Source organism: Brienomyrus brachyistius, unplaced genomic scaffold (genome assembly GCF_023856365.1).
Source record: "Brienomyrus brachyistius isolate T26 unplaced genomic scaffold, BBRACH_0.4 scaffold44, whole genome shotgun sequence".
Lineage (NCBI taxonomy): Eukaryota > Metazoa > Chordata > Actinopteri > Osteoglossiformes > Mormyridae > Brienomyrus > Brienomyrus brachyistius.
In genome coordinates, this window is record NW_026042319.1 from 644,846 (window position 1) to 663,860 (window position 19,015).

Below are 19,015 nucleotides of genomic sequence, written 5' to 3' on the forward strand. Positions count from 1 at the left end.
GGGATTACAAACTGACCCAAAACACCACACCTGTCTGCAGTACCATCAAGCGGGTTCAGTGTGCTGTGCTGTGTGTGTGTGTGTGTGTGTGTGTGCGTGGTGCTTCCATGTTTCGACTTTCTACATGTGGTTTCCTCTCACAATCACAAATATGTGGTCCACTTGCACTTGTCCTGCCTTCTTGGCATTAATCCTTGACTCTCCAGGACTATAGAAATTAAAGGGATGGGTGATCATCAAACAAGGTTAAAAAACTTTACATGTACACTTCTCAGTGAGGAGCCCAGGTTTGAGAAACAATTCTCTAAATGTAGCTTTCAAAGTTGGTTTGACTTAGAGTTTCTAAAATAGCTTCAACTGAACTGCATAGACAGAGACACTAAAAAAAGGGAGACTTGCTTTTGTAATTAATGCCAGTGACATTTTAAACCAAGTAATTCTGTCATGCTTTGCTAATGATATCTATATATAACAGCTTTAGAGTTGTGTCACTTAGCAACTGGAGTACATTAAATATCTCCATCGACGTGGGCTGTGGCCCTTATCTCATGCTGGGTCCGTCAGAGATGAAGTTCATTTACTTAAATGCATTCTGAGAGTGGAAACCTCTCTTCCATCACACCTCTTTTCAGCCAAAAGCTTGCTCTCCACTCTCCTGCACGTCAAACCCATGTGACAATGCCATCTTGGATGACTGGTGCGTGAAAATGTCAATGTCATCCAAAATAAACTTCTGAACAGTGAGCCATCCAAATTCAAAGCCTTCAGGAGACGACGGATCGTCCTGCTGCATAAGAAGCTGAAAATAACTGTTTGTGTTCAGATTTCAGACTACGGCCAAGTTGATTAAATTCAGGCTTTTTCGTCGTTGTCCGTCCTCTCAAAACCACATGTCCGCTCCATCACAAAGCCCTTTATAACGCCATAAATGTTTCACAACTTCATCATCCTTTATTGGATGGTAGAGACCTGACATAACCTTATTTTCAAGCAGATGTACGGGCAGCAAAGCAGAGCCTAGACAAATTAAATATAAAGACCTTTTTCACATCAGCTGTCCCTGATTAAGGTGACAGAGGTGGCAGATTGATCACCGAACTTCACCGTGCTAAGGCCACCTCGTTCTAGTGTCTCTCCTTGAAAAAGAGCAAGACCCTTCACAGAACTTGTAGAAGACTCCCCTAACAGAATATGTACATCGTCACTGGTGGTACGCGCACTCATTGCCTTAGAAAAGCCAAAAAAGTTTGCTAAAAGGGAAAAATATGAATATCACGTTACACTGTTTTTGTGGGAAACAGACAGTGACAAGTGGAATGAAGAACAGGAAACCGGCACACAATGAATCTTCCGGAATCTTTTTGGGCAGTGGACAGTCTCTTTGCACACGCCAATCCTGTCTTCCACACTGGCAGAAGTATAGTGGTCATAACAAACAAACAAATAAATAAATAGGGGTACTAATATTCGGAAGAGGGCTGTGTCTGTAGTTTGTTAAAAGGGGATTTTGTGGGAAACACAGTGACAAGTGGAATGATGGCAAGATAATGCAGAAGAACAGGAAACCGGCACACAATGAATCTTCCGGAATCTTTTTGGGCAGTGGACAGGATGTCTCTTTGCACACGCCAATCCTGTCTTCCACACTGGCAGAAGTCTAGTGGTCAAAACAAACAAACAAATAAATAAATAAATATGGGTTATAATATTCAGAAGAGGACTGTGTCTGTAGTTGTAAACAGCTTCTAACAGAATCCGTTTCATTAAGAAGGTGACTCAAGTGCTGTAATCCAGAACAGGATGTAGCAGGGCGGTAGCATTTCCACACAGAGCGATAACGGTGAGTTTAAAGACGCAGCCTGAGAGAGAAATTAGCGCTGAGCACCGAGGATTATGTTCCCAAGGAGACTGCATGATTCACCACAGCTTGTGATACCGCAACTGAAAAATGAGCAGTGTCCCTTTAAATGGTGGTCATGAACATCTGATATCCAACCTGCAGCACAGTACTAAAATCTTATGGTGAGTCTTAATAAAGATACCAGGCAGTAACAGGCAATCAAAACAAGAATCAATATGACTTTTGTTACCAGTTCCATTTAGCTTTATAGCTATTTACCACATACAACTCGCCTTTCGGGACTCCAATCCATTGATGAACAGCTAACAGTTATAGTAAGGGTAGATACAATTCTGCTGTCTATAAATGTTTATGAACAGAAGAAACAAATACAGAATTAGACACTAAAGTTGCAATTGCCTCAAAAACATTCCCATTAAATATCACCAGAGCTTACGTGTTTGTGCAGAATGTCCTGGGAATGGCAAATATACTGGGACGGAAACTGCACTACAAGGAGAAATGAATATTTAATTATTGACCTAACGTCACACCTGATTAATGATTTTAATTTCACTTTATTTCCAACCTGGGACAAAATATAAACTAAGTCAAGGGGACACACAGGCAAAACTAATTTTGATCGGGTTGCGTGTATATTTGCAACAGTTCTCCTTTAATTAATTAAATGTGTATCTTGGGCAAATATTACCTATTAATTGTTATGGTGTCTGGACGCCATCACTCACCGCCGTGTTTCTTAGTCATGCAGGAAGCTGTAATTACAGCACAACATAAAATTTGGTATCTCTTCATCTCAAATCTCCGAAAGCTGCACTAAATGGAAAAGAAAGCCTGTTTTGTTCCTCATTTTTCGTAAAAAAAAGGTAAAGATAAAATCAATTTTATAGTGAATTGAAAAAAAAAAAAACGCTTTGTAAAATAATTAAACAAATAGAGTACAAGATCAGGCAGGAGTTCTGTTTAACAATGGAACAGCAGCAGGGGATTCTGGGTAGTAGCCTACAGACAGGGTGGAGCAGATGTGAAGGTAGCCTGGCATCCTGGTGCACAGGGTATCTGGGGGGGGGGGGCTCCTCAAGCTCTCACACCTCTACACATTTTGCTTGGTCATTGCTTTATGAAGCTTTAGGTGCTAGCGGTTTGTGCTGTTGTTCCCTAAGGGCGTGTGGGCTGCACCAGGGGGTGGTGGTGGTGGTGGTGGTGGTGGGGGGCCTGGAGAGGTGTCTGGGGAGACCTTTGCATTTCCACCAGCTGGGGACTCTTCTCTCAGCGAATGGCAGACATTATCGCTGAGCTCTCTTAGTGCCCAAGTACTCTCGCTTGTTTGCCTCACGAGCGCTCGCTGTATGACACATCGCACGGCTGTGTGCCTCCGCCTCAGACCGTGGGCCGACGCACATGGGCACGGGGTAATGCTCTCCGTCGCGGTTTTCTCAACTGCACGACGGATCTCCTAACAATGCCTGCGGCTGACCTAAGAAGGCGGTCAGAGTGTGTGGGATGTCAGGCGTCACGAGCGAGGCTGTTCCCCAGACCAGCCTGTTCTGTCTCACCATGTTCACGCATCCATCAAGGAGTTACAGACGTGTGGTGAAGCAGGCAGGATTTTGGCACGTGGGTTTCCCTGGCACTGAGCCGAACTTGGGTATCCCCCCCCCCCACTATGAGTGCTGGCATCCTTCTGTCAGGTGAACAGATTTGAGCTTCAGATCAAGATCCGGGCAAACACATTTACTGCAAGTAGTTTCTGACTACTGCAGAAATAAATACCCTTTCAGCCAATATCATCTTCATTGCCAAGAAGCACATCCCACACACACACACACACACGCATACGTGCAACCGCAGCTGCACGGTGAAGGAAGGCTGGCCTTCCTATCACAGAACTTACATTCCTCACTTTTTTACGATATAATCCTGGAGGAATATCAAAGCTAATTATCACCCAGTAATATTCACAAACTCAGCTAAAAGTAGGTTAGAAAGAAAACTGCACATTAAATATTGATTTTTACATGGACAAGACTCAAGGTCCCTGGAGGCAGACTTTGTAGATGTGTCACCTCTGACCTTTCACACTCAACCTCTTAAAAAGGTAAACAAACATGGGTTAGCTTTTGTGCTAATGAGCCACGGCATCAGGAAAATGTTTACGTTTAGCGGATAACCCCACCCCCTTTCCAGAGGTAAAAAAGTATGAATATATAGGGCTTTTTTCTTGATGCTTGCTCTGGACAGCCTAATTATACACTATCTGTTAAAAGCACAATTAGCTCTTACTATTTCTCAGCAGCCTGCATATGCTAATGAGGCAGCTTCACGGGGCCTCGATCGACGGCCATTACGGCCAGACAAACATGGTGCTGCCAGCAGCCGATGAAGGGCTGATGGATCCGAGACATCGGCATGTGGGAAAATAACGCTTACAGATGGTGGTAAACGTTTAATACCCCCGCCAATAAAACTAAATAAATTTGCTTGCAACTGAGGGCTACTGGTACTTTGGGAAACTGTTTGCTGGGGCGGGTGGGGGGGTATTTAAACCTGGCAGAGATGGCCAAGGCACAGTGGGGGTCACAGACCTGCGCTGACTGGCTGGTTCAGCCTCACGTTTTGTATTTTCTGCGTGCTCAAGCTGCTTATTTCTGATGCATTAATGGAGATCATTACATATTCGGGGGGGGCAGCACTTTAATGGGGCCTCAACATCAACTGAGCGACTGAAAGTGCCAAGCCGAGCAGGGGGCCCGAGGTGGCATTTTCTCAAAAGGCCTGGCGTGTCTAACTATTGCCCTGAATGGTATATTAGTGAAAGCATAGCCACCATCTTCCTAAGTGACATCCCAACACTTTCATTCTATGGAGATGCTCTTGTCTGAAAAGCTCTACAGAAAGTACTACACATGCAGGTGACAAACACCCATTGATCACCCACTACAGGCTGATGCTCATTTTAGTTCAGTGTTTGGATTCCCCCCCCCACGCCCACGCCAAACACAGAAATATGCAGCTGCCGCACCTCGAGTAAGCGGGTTTACCAACTGCAGCCCTGACTGGTTCACACAAAGATCGATGGTCTGCATCACAACCAGATCACAATGAAGATAGATTCCTAGTGAGGCAGGTTCATATAGAGCGTGTTCTGCAGGCACGTGGGAAATATCCCCTCTATCATTGGACACATCCAAGAGAGAGTGCATGTGTGTGCACGTGTGTGTGTGCATGTGTGTGTGTGCACGTGTGTGTGTGTGCATGTGTGTGTGCTCTTGGTTTCCTTCACTATGCTACAAATATGATGGAAAATATCACCGCGGTGAATTAATCACAATTAACCACACCAAATATTAAAAGTCATATTTGCACAATGAATGGTCAGTATAATCCATTCTAATGCATTATGAAGGTATTTATAGATGAGAACTTCATAGAGCATTCATAATGCATAATAAACATGGCTATGCCTTTTTATAGTTAGAGGCATGTTTGTAGTACTCTATGAATGCATTATAATGCATTATGAAGGCATATATAATGCAATTTACATGATGGCTTTAAGTGTAACCCAAATGAATTATGCCAATATCAGTGCTGCATTTGTGAAATAAAGCCGCTATGACAGATGTGTTTCATCCAATACGGCCACCAACAGGCTCTTTTATCATTGCTCTCAATGCAGAAGGTAACTGATTAAGCACCAAAAAACCTACATCTAAAAACTATCGGGCAAATGGCACTAGAAACAGAAGCATAATGAGCAGTGCACTTAACTGGAAAGATCCTCAATTTAAGGTATTATCCTTCAATAAAATAAGACAAATATTGCAAATCACAGTTTTTTTTGTGTGTTGAAATGTCTGGCAATTATTTTAATGAAATGAACCAAGTCACAATGTTTCTTCGCCTATCCCCTTTATCGACTTCCCCAATGAGACACGGACTGAATGTTTAGCTGTGAATTTTGGGATTCTGCGCAGTGTCATGACTGAAGCCCCAAAGCTTGTGTTTTTTTTAGCATTGAATGCTGTAGGTCTCTACTGAAAATCTTTGCTCATACTATTGAGGCCACTTTATTAGGTACACCTGTAGGTACAGCTGAATGTATACAGTATGCAGAAGTAAAATTGCTGTTAAACTGCTAAAGCCTACATTGCATGGTGTAATCGATGTTAAACATGGCATAACTGTCGGTGCCAGAATCTCTGAACTAGATACCTTCCTGGGATTTTCACAAACTACAATGTGTAGAGAATACAGAGAATTATGTGACAAAAAAAAACATTCAATCGGCTGCATTTCTGTAGTTGAAAACACCATGTTGGTACGAGAGGTCAGAGGAGAATGAGCAGACTCGTTAAAACTGACAGAAGGGCTCCAAGTGCAGAAATAACAGCTCACTACAACAGGGACGTGAAGATAGGGTTCTCTGAATGTGCACCTCAGTAACCTGTGATGTGGTTTTGGGGGAGAAGGGGCTCCTCTGCAGTTCTTACCCTACTGTAAATAATTACTGATAAAACCCGATAAGATAGTAAGGTATTAAGGTAACCCTGTTATGGGCTGATCCTCTGCATCTTTTGGCTGGCTGGAGACAGGGCTAGGTTTGGCCGATCTCTTGTGTTTCCATGGCAATTCATCACTAGCCCCATGCCTGCAAAGGCCTCGGGTAATGAAACCCGCATGAGCCTGATAAGGCTGATAACCTTGTTAGGGTTTAAATAGGGTCAGCTGGGTGGGTCGTGGGGAATTAGGGAGTCTGATGTTTGCTCTTGGGGAAAATGATGTGAGACACACTGTTTGATTAAAGTTCTTGTTTCTACTTTCTGTAGCTGGGATGCTTATTCTTCCGTTAGCTTTTCTTTAGGGGGTTTGGCCTCATTCTACGCTTGTTTTTATCCATAATGAAGCCTCTGGTTAAACCTGGCTGTCCAGCTGTATTGTCCTGCCTTGTGACAGGTCCCATGTTTGACTTGTAGTTATAGTAATGTGTGGACAAGCCTAATCGGGAAATACATGTGTGTCTTGTACATGCAGTTAAGATAATAAGGATGAGTGACTGTACTTTGGTCGCATGCTAAACTGCATGGTAGGGCAAGGATTTTACATTGCCACTTAAGTCATGGTGGAAATCTACGCAATAAAACTATTTCAGGCTCTCAAATGCAGGCGTTGTGTATTTCAGAAGCCAAGATAGGATTGAAAAGCTATCATGTAGCCAAACTGCGCCTGAGTCTCCCTTCTGGAGGAGCTCTAGAGTGTTAGCTTCAATGTGACGCGTCTCTATCTAATCCGAGATACAGATCCCAGTCGGCAGTCTATCGATTGACGTCTCTCCGGAGAGCTCGTGCGTAGCGGCGTATCAGGCAAAGGCAGCGGTGGAGATGGGACCTTTCACTGCGAGAGTGTGCCCTTATTGAGGAGACAGGAAATTACCACTTTTCACGCGAGGAAGCTGGCGGCCATATCTGTGGCAGGGCTGTCCATCTCAGGAGGCTTCCGGTCCGTGGCAGAAGGAGAGATTAACTCCAGGAGTATCTCTTGGGTCGACTTTGGCGTGCGGATTTACCTCAGCGCACGGGGCTTTGCGAAGCCACACCTGTTATACTTCTCACTTTGACAATGTCGTTTATAAATGTACGTTTCCTGAGCCGAAAACACTGGAAAGTAACCAGAATTGTTGATGCAGGTGTATAATTAAAAGCACACAGTGACACAACCTTCCTAAAGTAAACATTCGTAGCAGAAAGGCTGGTCGTACAGAAGAGGTTAGCGACTTAGCACTTGGCACCATCATGGGACACCGTGTTTCCAACAAGTCAGTTCACAACATTCTGCTCTGCTTGAGCTTCCCTGGGCAAGTGTAAGTGAAGTGATTGTGAAGGTCAGAACATCTGGGAGCAGTGATCAGCCACTCCAGCTCACCGAAAGGGACAGGGCCACCCAGCGTCAATACTCAACCCGAATGGCAGTGAGTCCCACCAGCAATGTCGCAACATTTAATGGAGAGCCGTCCCAGAAGGGCAGAGCAAAACTGGACCGACCAACTTCATGCTAATATCCTTGCTTTCGGAACGAGATGTTAGACAAGCTGGTGACCACATACAGTACTTTTCATCATATATAAACTGTATGAATATATATGGGGTAAAAATTTATTTCGAGGATATAGGGAACATTTTAGGGGAAAAATACTGAACTAACAGGTATCTGCCAGACTCCTGTTCCCGTCATACTCATACGCCACCTTATAACATCTGAAACGCCTTATAAGACATCATAGCCTGTGGCTGATGATAGGATGAGTCGAATGATATGAACCATACCTGCAATGACATTAGAGGAGAAATTTAGACCCCCCCCCCCCCCCCCATGTACCGAAATCAATCAGACTCTCAACACACCTGCTGGGATGGTGTTTCTGGGCTTGAATTTTGGTTTCAAACTCAAGAGACTTAATACCTCATGTATCTGTAACGAGAGCCGAAAATGACATGCCTCACGAGGGACTCATTACCCTATTTTCTCAACTTGAGATTAGCTACCACATCCTACCCCTGTGCTTGATATAATTGGCCTCCATCGAACCTCAATCCTTCCCCGGCCCTGAGACTTTGCCCTCTTACTTTGTACGCTTTCTCCCTTCATCTGATGAAAAAAACTAAAATTACACAGCAGCGCCGAAAGCCCAGAAAAGCAGTGAAATGAGGATGTAGGTGCAGAAAACTCACTGCGCATGAGAAGCTCATATTTATTTGATGACCATGTGTCCCTCTTCACACATGGAGTTTGGTCCTGATTACAAATTCAGTGTAAAATGTAACACGGTCAGGTCTTTGGACGGCAGAAAAGACGCAAACGAGAAGGGAGGGGGGGGGGGTGTTCACTGCGCTCGTTGATGGTTGGGTGGGGGATTTTAGCAGAGCTCTCCACTTGATGCTTTGAAAATAAATTGGATTAGATTACATCTTTTTGATACTCTGGCCTGAGGAAATGCATTAAGACAAGAAAGCGATGAAGGCCGCAGGCCCGGGTAGGAGTGCAGACGCAGCGACGCCCTTGAAAGTGCGTACCGAGCAGGAGTGACACCTCCGCTTCCGCCATGTTCTTAAAGCCGGAGTGGATGTGTCGGGGACATGCCTGCCGTCGTGCTTTTGTACTATGCAACGGGACCTCATACTCCACTGCTGTTCACTGCTGTGTTTTTCACGTGTGTGGTTTCCTTAACAACAGATAAGCTTGGTTCAAGGCCCTTCGCCATTTCCCTAACTACAGGTTAGATGAAATATTTAAATGAATATGGTGCCATTTGGATTATTAGTCCAGAGCGCAGTTTACAATTCTCCCTGTACTCATTCCCACACACAGATATTTAACAAACCCATTCACGCTAAGTACCGTGCTCATGGGCCAGTGTGAGCCACCGTGGATCCCCACCGACCTTTTTCGCCGTGTCGGTACCTCATCTAAAGTCGTTCAGCCCGCCGGACAGAGGGCGCCTCCTCCCTTTGCGCGGGAGAAAGTATCAATACGGAAAAGCAAATGGCATCACTTTCTGAGCAGAAGTCAATTGGGGAAGCTGAACAAACACAAAATACCAGGTAACTGAGCGTGTGGCTAACGGCATCGCTACCTGCACGTTCAGCCTTTCGTCCCTGTCATTTGTCACATGGCAGGCGCTGCCCCTTTAAATGGTCAGAGTGCATCGTGGCAGTCAAATATGCGACACCCGGATCTGGAGCCTTTCTCACAGGGAGGTGCCACAGTGTCATGGCTGGGCTGCAATAATTATTCTTGTCCTTTTTCTCCACTTACCGAAATGTCAGTGATATTTTCGATTACTTTGTTGTATTTCATGCTGTGTTTGTCTCAATGTCATCATCCCTGAAAATGGAAACTTTAGAATAAAACTATGTCTGGCAGTCAAGCTCCTGTATCACGTGGTTCTGTGTCACATGGTTCTGTGTCACATGGTTCTGTGTCACACGGTTCTGTGTCACACGGTCTTGTGTCACATGGTTCTGCACCATTCTCCCCCTGCTTCTATATCACAAAACCTTAGAAATGCACTTCTGAAAAGATATAGGGAACAGATTGATAACAGTGCTGAAACCACAATGGGACCCAGGTAGTTACTAGCGGTAGAAATTTCACCCGGCTGGTTTTAAACAATCGAGCGAAATCCATTCCCGTGACAGCAGAAAAATAAAATGCCCAGATTCAGTTGGGACCACTGCATATTTTTAACAGGCCACAATGGATGATCAGGTTATTAAATTTAATAGGTCTTTAGGACAACCAGACTGAAACTGACCTTTTTTCAAAAACTAATTTTCTGTAAAAGCAAGGACTATTAAAGCCACAGGAACAGGTGTGTTTAACTGTGGCTGAGGTTAACAATCTGGATAAGTACACACAAGATGGGAAAAACCGTAAGGAAAAGCAGACACACAGCTGGAACTTAATTGGGTATCACACCACTGAAATACTGGGCTTGGTGATGTCACTCTGATCATTAGATATCATTAGTGTGGCATATACTCAATTGCCAGTTTACTACAGTATGTATGGCTGCCTACAACCCAATGAGCGCAGCACTCAAACAGGTCAACAGGTTCACTCACTGCTCAACTGAGCATATGAATGGCTAAGATATCTGATCCAAGCGATTTAGAAAGTACCGGTATTGTGGCTGTTCCAGCATTTCCGAAACCTAATTTTCACACAGCACAGTGTCGAGAGCCTGCAGAGGTGTGACGAGCAAAAAACACACCACTGGATGACTTTCCTGTGGCTGATCACACCGTGTTAATGAGGGAGGTCAGCTGATCACACCGTGTTAATGAGGGAGGTCATCTGATCACAATGTGTCAATAAGGGAGGTCAGAAGAGAATGACCAGGCTCATTAGAGATAACAGGAAGGCCACAGGTGCACAAATACTCTAAATGCACAACTCATAAACCCCGAGCAGTTCCAGAGGTAAACATGGGTCCTACTTGCTGGGTGTACCTAAAATAGTGGCCTCTAAGTGTATGTCACACACAGGACGTAACATGCTGGTCACTGAACACTTAACATATAACCTTGAGAAATCTGTGATACACAGAAGTATGTAAGAAAATCAACACTGATTATCGCCCGTCCAGAAAGTATAAATGAGGCAAAAAAAATAACTGGATTTATGAATATAGTATACTGATATTTACCATTTAGCATTATCACCAAACTGCAATTACCTCCCCCCTTTGCACAAAATAAATGAGTCTGTAGAGTGGGAAAAAAATAAAGATAAGCTGAGATGCTGTTAAGAACCTGACTGATTACTGAAACTGGATTTTAACAAAATCTGGCACTGTTTTCCACTGGATAATAAACCATAATCAGATAGCAGTAAATTACAAAGAGTGCATTTGACCCTTCCCTTATCAGTGGTTCGACTGATGCTTTTAAAATATAGCTCTCTTATAATGAGCCACATCCTTTTCTTTGGGCTGGCAGTGTGAGTGTTTACATCACAGACAAGGATGAGCACACTTAACAGGAACCTCTGGTTGGTTCAGTGAACAGCCAATTGTTTTATGCAAGTTCCCAGGAAAGGCTAGGGCAAGAAAGATTCACCCATTAATGTCATTTCAGGTTCAACGGAGCCCACAGAGCTGCCTGCGTGCCGGTTCATTCAGACTGACGTGTGCTGTGCTGACCAGAAGGGCCACCAATAATGGGGAAGTTGTAAGGTGATCCAAACTGGCATTGCAGTCCTACGGCAATGAAGTGGCAGTCAGCCATTTTAAGCGTGTTAACAGCTGGACATGACTGCTTCGCTCAGGATGACATGGAAGGCAAGCAGATTCATGTATGACTTGGAACCAGCTCTATGGCGTAGGTGTGCAACGCGACAATAACACATGGAAAACTGCGTGTCACTTGATAAGGACTTGGAACCATGCTAATAATGTGAAGACTGTCAGGCTTCTTTTAACGCTCTTCCCTCCATAGGGAGACTTTCTGAAGTGTGCTGCGCATGACAGCAATAAGAAAGCGTTTGCACTATTTATTTTGACATGACCTGTTTGAAATTCTGCTAAATAACGAAATCACTGGTGACTCATTAAGGAACCATTTGGACTGGCTGAGTTCTCCTTAAAATCAACCATGTTGGAGAAGGAGCTGTTGAAGAGAGAATAATTTAGGTGCTGCTTTTTACAGACTGATGTCTGTGAGTTAACTTTCCCCGTTCTTGCCCACTGCTCAGTTAATTAGCCTTCAGCGATTCCACGAATGCTCCCCCCCCCCAACCCCATATCCCATCAGCAGCTGCATGCTGCACATCTGGGGTGAGACCTGAGGAGCGCAGCCTTGGTCCTGTCCGGCCCTTGCTTTCGGATCGGTACCTTCAGGTCCGGCCTTGAATATTTCAACGTTCCTTGTTAGTTAAAAAGTGCTGAAGCAGTCCAGCTCAAATTTATTCCTATCTGAAACTTTCTGCTACTCACAGCAATTAAAGACGCTGGAGGTCAGTCCAGACTAAACCATATCGACTGCCTTCCTCTGACAGTAATGCTTACTGTACATTTAACTTAAAACAGCATCAGAGTGTGCGTAGGCACAAAGCAAGGGAAGAATAAATAAAAGGAAAGAGGAAAATAAACTGCCATTATAGGGGTTTCCTGATTCCGCTCTTACTCTACAAACACTCAGAAACTTAAATTAATAAGTGAGAACAAATAAGAGCCACTAAACTTTTTTAACAGCAAGAATACCAAGACCAAACATAGGAATCTGACCTTCCAAAACCAAGTGGGAACTGCGGAATCCGATTTAGAAATGCAATAATGGACTAGAGTTAAATACATGACCCTCAAGATCCAGTTAAGCATGTGGTGGTTCATAAAGGCCAGCTGCAGCCTGGTGTCGTGGCCCACAAAACACTGTCACGGCTCAGAAACTCACCAGTGACCTTGAGCTCGGTGGTGCGACGGACAACGAAGGCTCCGAACTGCAGCTCGCAGGTGTAATTCCCCATGTCGTCCTCGCGGACTTCCCGTATGGCCAGGATGTCCCGTTGACGCAGAATGTTCTGCCTCCACTGCTTGGGTTGACACTCCTTGGGAAGACAAAGACAAACCCAACACTGTGGCACACTGCGCAGCATCGATATTTAATCTTTAGCGCTGACATGGTATTCAGCTCTGACACAATAGAGTACAGACACCATTTATAGATCCCATTGTAGGAAATGCATTGTATGATTCTGGAACAATCTTACATACAAACAAACCATAATGAGTTTTAATTTATTTCTTATTTCCTCATTTTCTCCCTATTTGAAACAAACCATTATGCAATTACAAATCTCCCCGTCATGGACAATGCCCGGCACCTAACAGAGAGGGGCGGAGCCTGATGCAGTGTGTGTCCTATCAGCTACATTCTTCCTTTTGCCATATGTGCTGCGGTTTTGTCCTGTAACGTGACGCCCTTGTAGTACAGCGATATTCACTTAATTCCACCCACAGACCTGTGGGCGTTAGCAAGTGTTGCGGTGGAACCCAGTAGCCTAATTCCCTACTCTGACCAGAATGTGAACATTATATATATGTATTATGATGGCTCTTGCATATACACTAACATCGACAGGCTGTAACGCTTCTTACCTTTACATTTATATATTAAGCAGACACTTTTGTCCATGGTGATATACAGGTGAGGCAGATTAAACATCACAACTATACACATGTCAAGGAGCCAACAAGGCACTGCTGAGCTGAGATTCCTCCAATGAGTGACCAGTAACAAACATCAAGCATCAGAAAAGCTATTTAAATAAATAAATACCATAATTATCTATGGCACTTTTCCACTGACATACAGGAACCGTGGTTCCAGTTCAATTCGCTTTTCCACTCCACAAGGGTCAGCTCTGCAAAAGCATTGCTAGGTTTGGAGAGCGACAGTGATTATGTTAGCATGAAATGCTAGTAGAATAAGCATTTGCTTGCGTAAATTTGCATTACGAATCTATTCCGTTCAACTGGTCTATAGTACTTTTTTCAGTAGGTGGTTGGAAATTTTCAGGTTCTGATTATAAATGTATTAATACATCGAGATGTGCAATACTACTGCTACTAATAATTAGAATATTTTCTTCCTTTTCATGCATACAGTACTGATGCAGAACACCAGAATCTCAATCAGATAGTGGTGACCCAACCAGCTCAGTTTGGTCACACTTTTGACTCGTTACAGCTTGGGTACGGCTAACATACTTCACGATGGAAATCTTCCAGTGGACGGTACAGCTCGGGTACGGCTCGGTACTTGGTGGCAGTTGTAAAGCCCCTCAATGCTAAATGCAAAATCCACTAGACCATCCAGCAGTGTGAACAGGAATCTTTTAATTTTTTGCATGATGCGAGTTTTGGGAAGAACTGGGAGTTCACTCCTGTAAAGGTCATGCTTCCCACATAAAATTGCATTAGATAATGACATCATCAGCGACTCCTTAAGTAACCATTTAGCGTGGCGGCATTCTGCTCAGCCAGCACATGGCGGGAATCGTGAGGGAAGAAGCATCGCGGGTTCCGCTCTCCAGCAGAAGAGCCCGTGCGAAGATAAAAGACAAGAACTCGCCTCTCTCCAGTCCGCCCGCGCGCACGGCAAAAAAGAGCTGTCTGTTCTCCCCCGGCACAGTCCAAAACACTCCGGGTAGCAGACCTGCAGGCCCTTGCTAGCTTTTAATTTCATTTACAGTGAAACCGGAGGACAAATGGGGCCACATAATCCTGCCCCGATCTGCTGGAAACGAGCCGGTCTCAGCTCCCCACTGTCGGTTCATTGGAGGGGGCGGCCCCGCTGGTGGGGTCCATCCCCAGCAGAGCAGAGGGGAAGGCAGGTAGCTTTACTCATCTGATCATCTCACGTCGCCGACTTATCCTTCGGAGACCTACCGCCTCCCCCGCTGAACTAATCTTTTCCTCTGCAGTCGCTTCACAGTCTGCATATGCCATTCGTGGAATCTGCTTTTCCAAAACAATGAACATTATCTCCCCACGCTTCCAGCCTCCCCAGACTCACAGCCCCGGAGACGCAGAGCCGAGAAGAGCTGGATATTACGACAGTGCCAAGTATGTTAAAGGTGAGGAAAGTCCCCGCCGTTTCATTTTCATTTCTGTTTACACTGAAATCCACTGGCACTTAGCCTTTTTGCTGGCCTTCGGGCTTTCAGTGCACTGCACCGTTTATAAAGTACAGTAAACATGGTGCGCAGAAGAATTCCTGCCTGTTAAATGGGACAAAGCCATTAGGCGACACATGGCCCGGGTCCTACAGAGCACATTGGGCTTTGTCATACGGTGAGCTGGGGAAAGGATAAGGCCGGGCATGCATGCCCAGTGAACGACCCAAACCCCTGGGTCCACTGGGAAATGGCAAACAGAACATGATCCTGGCACAGAGACACATTCAGTCAGACGTACAACAAAGGGAGCCTCATAGATCCTCGCCCACATACAGGTTACCTGTGTAAGTCTGTTAGGTTGGTACAGTCAGACCAATATTAACAAGTGGGGCGTAAAGGCATCAGTGGTTTTAAGGTAAAAAAGGGCCACAAATACAAAACCTTGCACATGTACTTTTTAGGTATTTAATAAAGGGTTTGGACCCATACTTGATACTGTGGTAATAGAGTTGAGTTTAAACCTACGTGTAGGATTACGGTTACGGTGGTGTGAGTTTAGTCCCTTACTTAGTACTATGGTGATGGTGGTGTGAGTTTAGACCCTTACTTAGTACTATGGTGATGGTGGTGTGAGTTTAGACCCTTATGTAGTGCTATGGTAATGGCTACGGTGAGTTTATAGACTTAGTACAATGTAATGGTGGTGTGAGTTTAGACCCTTAGTACAATGGTAACGGTGGTGGTGGCGAGTTTAGACAAATACCAAACTATGGTAATAGTGATGCCCCTAGTGTGACTCTTACCTTGTACCAAACAATGACGGGATCCTTTCCGGCCTGTACGTAGTCCTCGATATCTGGGCAGGTGATCTCCTTGCTTTTACTCAATTCGGCCTTCTCAAAGTACCTCATTTTGGAATTGTAGCACAGGTCTGTGTCATTTTCCGCTACGGTCAAAGACATCGACACCTTCATACAGTACGTGGAATTCCTGCAAAACACAAACGGACAGAGGCATTTTATTAATCAGTGGTTTCAAAAGGCCTGCCAGCGTGGTTGAATAAGATTACAGACAAACATTACAGATGTCCCCCATTTCACCACTGAAATGTGATTCATACAGTTCAGCTGACAAGTCAGAAGTCGCTATGACACTGTAGCTGTGAGCATGACACACTCCCGCTTTGATAAGAGCATTTACTAACCAAATCTCTCCTGATTGCCTTCCAGCAAGGAGTCAGGGAATCATTTTCAGATTTTCCAACACTGGTTTAGCTTTTTTCCTTCTTTTGTTTAATTCCCTCTGGAGAATTTCCATAAAGCACTTTGTGAGAGAAATGTGCAATATGAAATGGCATTTAGCAAGATTAGCCTGATATAACAACATGTAGCTGGACGTTTCTCAGAATTCCACTATTCTGCTGACCTCCCTGCTCACTACTGCCCTGTGGATCAACCCGTGATGGGGTTGGGGGGTGGGGCGGCTATCTATTTAATTGCTATTACAATTCCCTCCGCTTCTGCTATTGGTAGTAAGTTTTAGCCCCGTTGGGGGCGAATCAATTACGACGATCTTTCGAAACTGAAAGCGAAAGGGCTGGGGATAGAGGTGACAATCAGCCAGGCTTTGGCCCACAGTCACAGTCCTCAGTCATCCCCCCGCCACCCACCCCATCTCACATATCTCCTCCTCACATTCACACCCGCTTCTCGGTCTAGCAACGTAATATTTTACAGTCTGCGTCCTTTCCGGTTTTTTTCCCTTCCCTCTCTTTTTAGAAACCAGCGGTACATGAGCCACTCCCCACTTTAGCAGTAATAATGTGCCGAGTCGGTTTACAGTGCCGCTGGATGCAATTACGGCGGCGGCTGAATTTATTGGGGAGGGCGCCGCAGAATGTTAATGCGACGGCGGCGGGGAACGCTCAGCCGCCCTCCGGTTGAGGAGCAGCACTGCGCCTCCGCGGTGAGGCTGACGGAGCGCTGCCTGACTCAGACGGGAAGCAAGGAGCCTAATGAGCTGAATCCGGGAGCATGCGGCACAGGTGCGACTTCCCCCGTGGTGCTGGGCCGAGAGCTTCCTACAGCAGAAGTCAAGGGACGATTTCCCTTTCACTGCGGCTCCTGTAACTGGAGCAGCAGCTGGCTTGGCAGTTAGGCAGCCGTACTGGTGAGCTGGACTGGTGAGGAGTCCTGGCTGAGATCCCAGACCAGAGACGACTGTGGAGAGAGGCATCGAACCCGAGCTTCCTGATAATTTACAGCGCAACGCCCAGCTCCTGAAGTTTAAAAATGGCAACAGGCTCCGGGTATGAGCTTCAGCTAAAGAAGTATATAATGCACAGTAATTATATTACAGCGATGGAATTAGCATATTCCATCATCTACGCTACATTAACCTGACTGCATTCACCTGTCTCTGCTTATCAGGGTAACAGTTTTGCCTCCTTTCATTAAAGAATGTGATTTTGTTGGTCAATTTCTGCTAATTAGTGCAATACCCCAGAGTAACATTAAGACGGGGGGTGTGTCAAGTTCACTCTACAATCTAACCCCCCCCCAGCAATAAGATTCATCCTGTTTACTTCTTACTTCAGAGATTTTCAGTGAATAATGGGAAAGATTTCTGAGGAGAAACCCCTTGTGAATCTTTCAGTGCATCAAGCGTGAAGGACACAAGACGTAAGGATGGATCCCAGGGCCAAAGCTGGGTAGCAGACACGTACGGAGCTTCCTGATCCATTCAACCATCAATGTGAATGATTTGGTGGAGAAAAACAGGGCAGAGTCACAAATTGTCAGTGACAAAAAAACGAGAAGAGGCACCGAATCAGCAGCGGCAACTGGAACTTCTGAAGACTGATTGACACTGTTTTTCACACTCCGTGCTGATTCAGTGCATGCGGTCAGGCGACAGCACGCAGGAACTGATGGCGGATATCAGGTGTGACCTGGAATAATAAATCGTGGGACTTTGTGGTGGGAATGTTTCAGCATTTAACCTATAGGTGGTGCTGTGGTTCAGGTTCCTGACTCACCATATTGAGTGTTAGAATCTCTCTGGGAGGAGAATGGAGATAGACGGAAGCAAAAAAAAACTTTATTTAGGGAAACTGATTAGAGCAGAAAGGCAGGGAAAATGCACACAAGAAACCAAAATGGCCGTCAATGGAATGATTCCTCATCACATGGCTTTCGACTGATGCTCCGTTTCAGAGGGGGGTTTCCAACTCATAATCCCTGGTATAGGTTTCGATGAAAGCACTTCATTGGAACTGTTTTTGTTGTAGGACGCTTTAGTATCACACAGTAATTTGCTGGGTGTGGTTGCATACTCAACGTCCATTACTCCCCAGGTGGAAGTTATCAGAGCCGTTTAAGTCAGCAGTTTTAAGCTGGTCCCCAAACCGTATACCTTATCTGTGCAACCGATAAACAACAATGTCTAATCTGTCAGATCAGTCGAAGTCGGCATGGGCCGGGACTGTAAATACGTCAGCGGTCTCCACATTGGATACGACAAATCAAAATCCCTCCCCCCGGGGGAGTGATCCTGATTTGCCCAAAGCTCGACATGGAACTCGCAGCCTTGTGATTAGAGAGCTCGTCAATATTTGCCTCAGAACACGGTCAAGTAAACCTTGGACCGGAATCAGAGGAATGTGGAGAGCAGAAATCGATGGACAGTACGGAGAGGAACCACAGGCTACGCAGAGTCCCGAAGCACAAAGCGGAAGCGATCAATGGGTTTGATCCCAATATGTCCCAGTACCTGTTTAAGAGTCACTAATGATGCCAAGGTCAGGAGGGGCTGTTCTTTGCTGAGACAGAATGAGGAACCAGCAGGACACAATCAGCCTGCAGGTTTTGGGATGGATGCATGTCGTGTTCACAGATCTCTCCAGTCCAGGTAATCCAAGTAGAAATCTGTCCCACAGACTCACTTAAAGGCCCCAAATAAACAGAAAATAATAGACTG

General features: G+C 45.1%; 1 protein-coding gene across 4 annotated transcripts in view; it reads right to left on the reverse strand.

Moving 5' to 3' along the window:
* LOC125722941 (interleukin-1 receptor accessory protein-like 1) overlaps nucleotides 1–19,015 on the reverse strand; it is a 242,827-nt gene that overhangs the window by 102,883 nt on the left and 120,929 nt on the right. For all 4 annotated transcript variants that reach the window (XM_048999237.1, XM_048999239.1, XM_048999238.1 and 1 more), the window contains exons 4-5: nucleotides 15,841–16,027; nucleotides 12,811–12,964 (exon numbers count right to left, since the gene is read on the reverse strand). In XM_048999237.1, coding sequence (XP_048855194.1) covers nucleotides 12,811–12,964; nucleotides 15,841–16,027 — 341 coding nt within the window. The remainder of the gene's footprint in view (nucleotides 1–12,810; nucleotides 12,965–15,840; nucleotides 16,028–19,015) is intronic.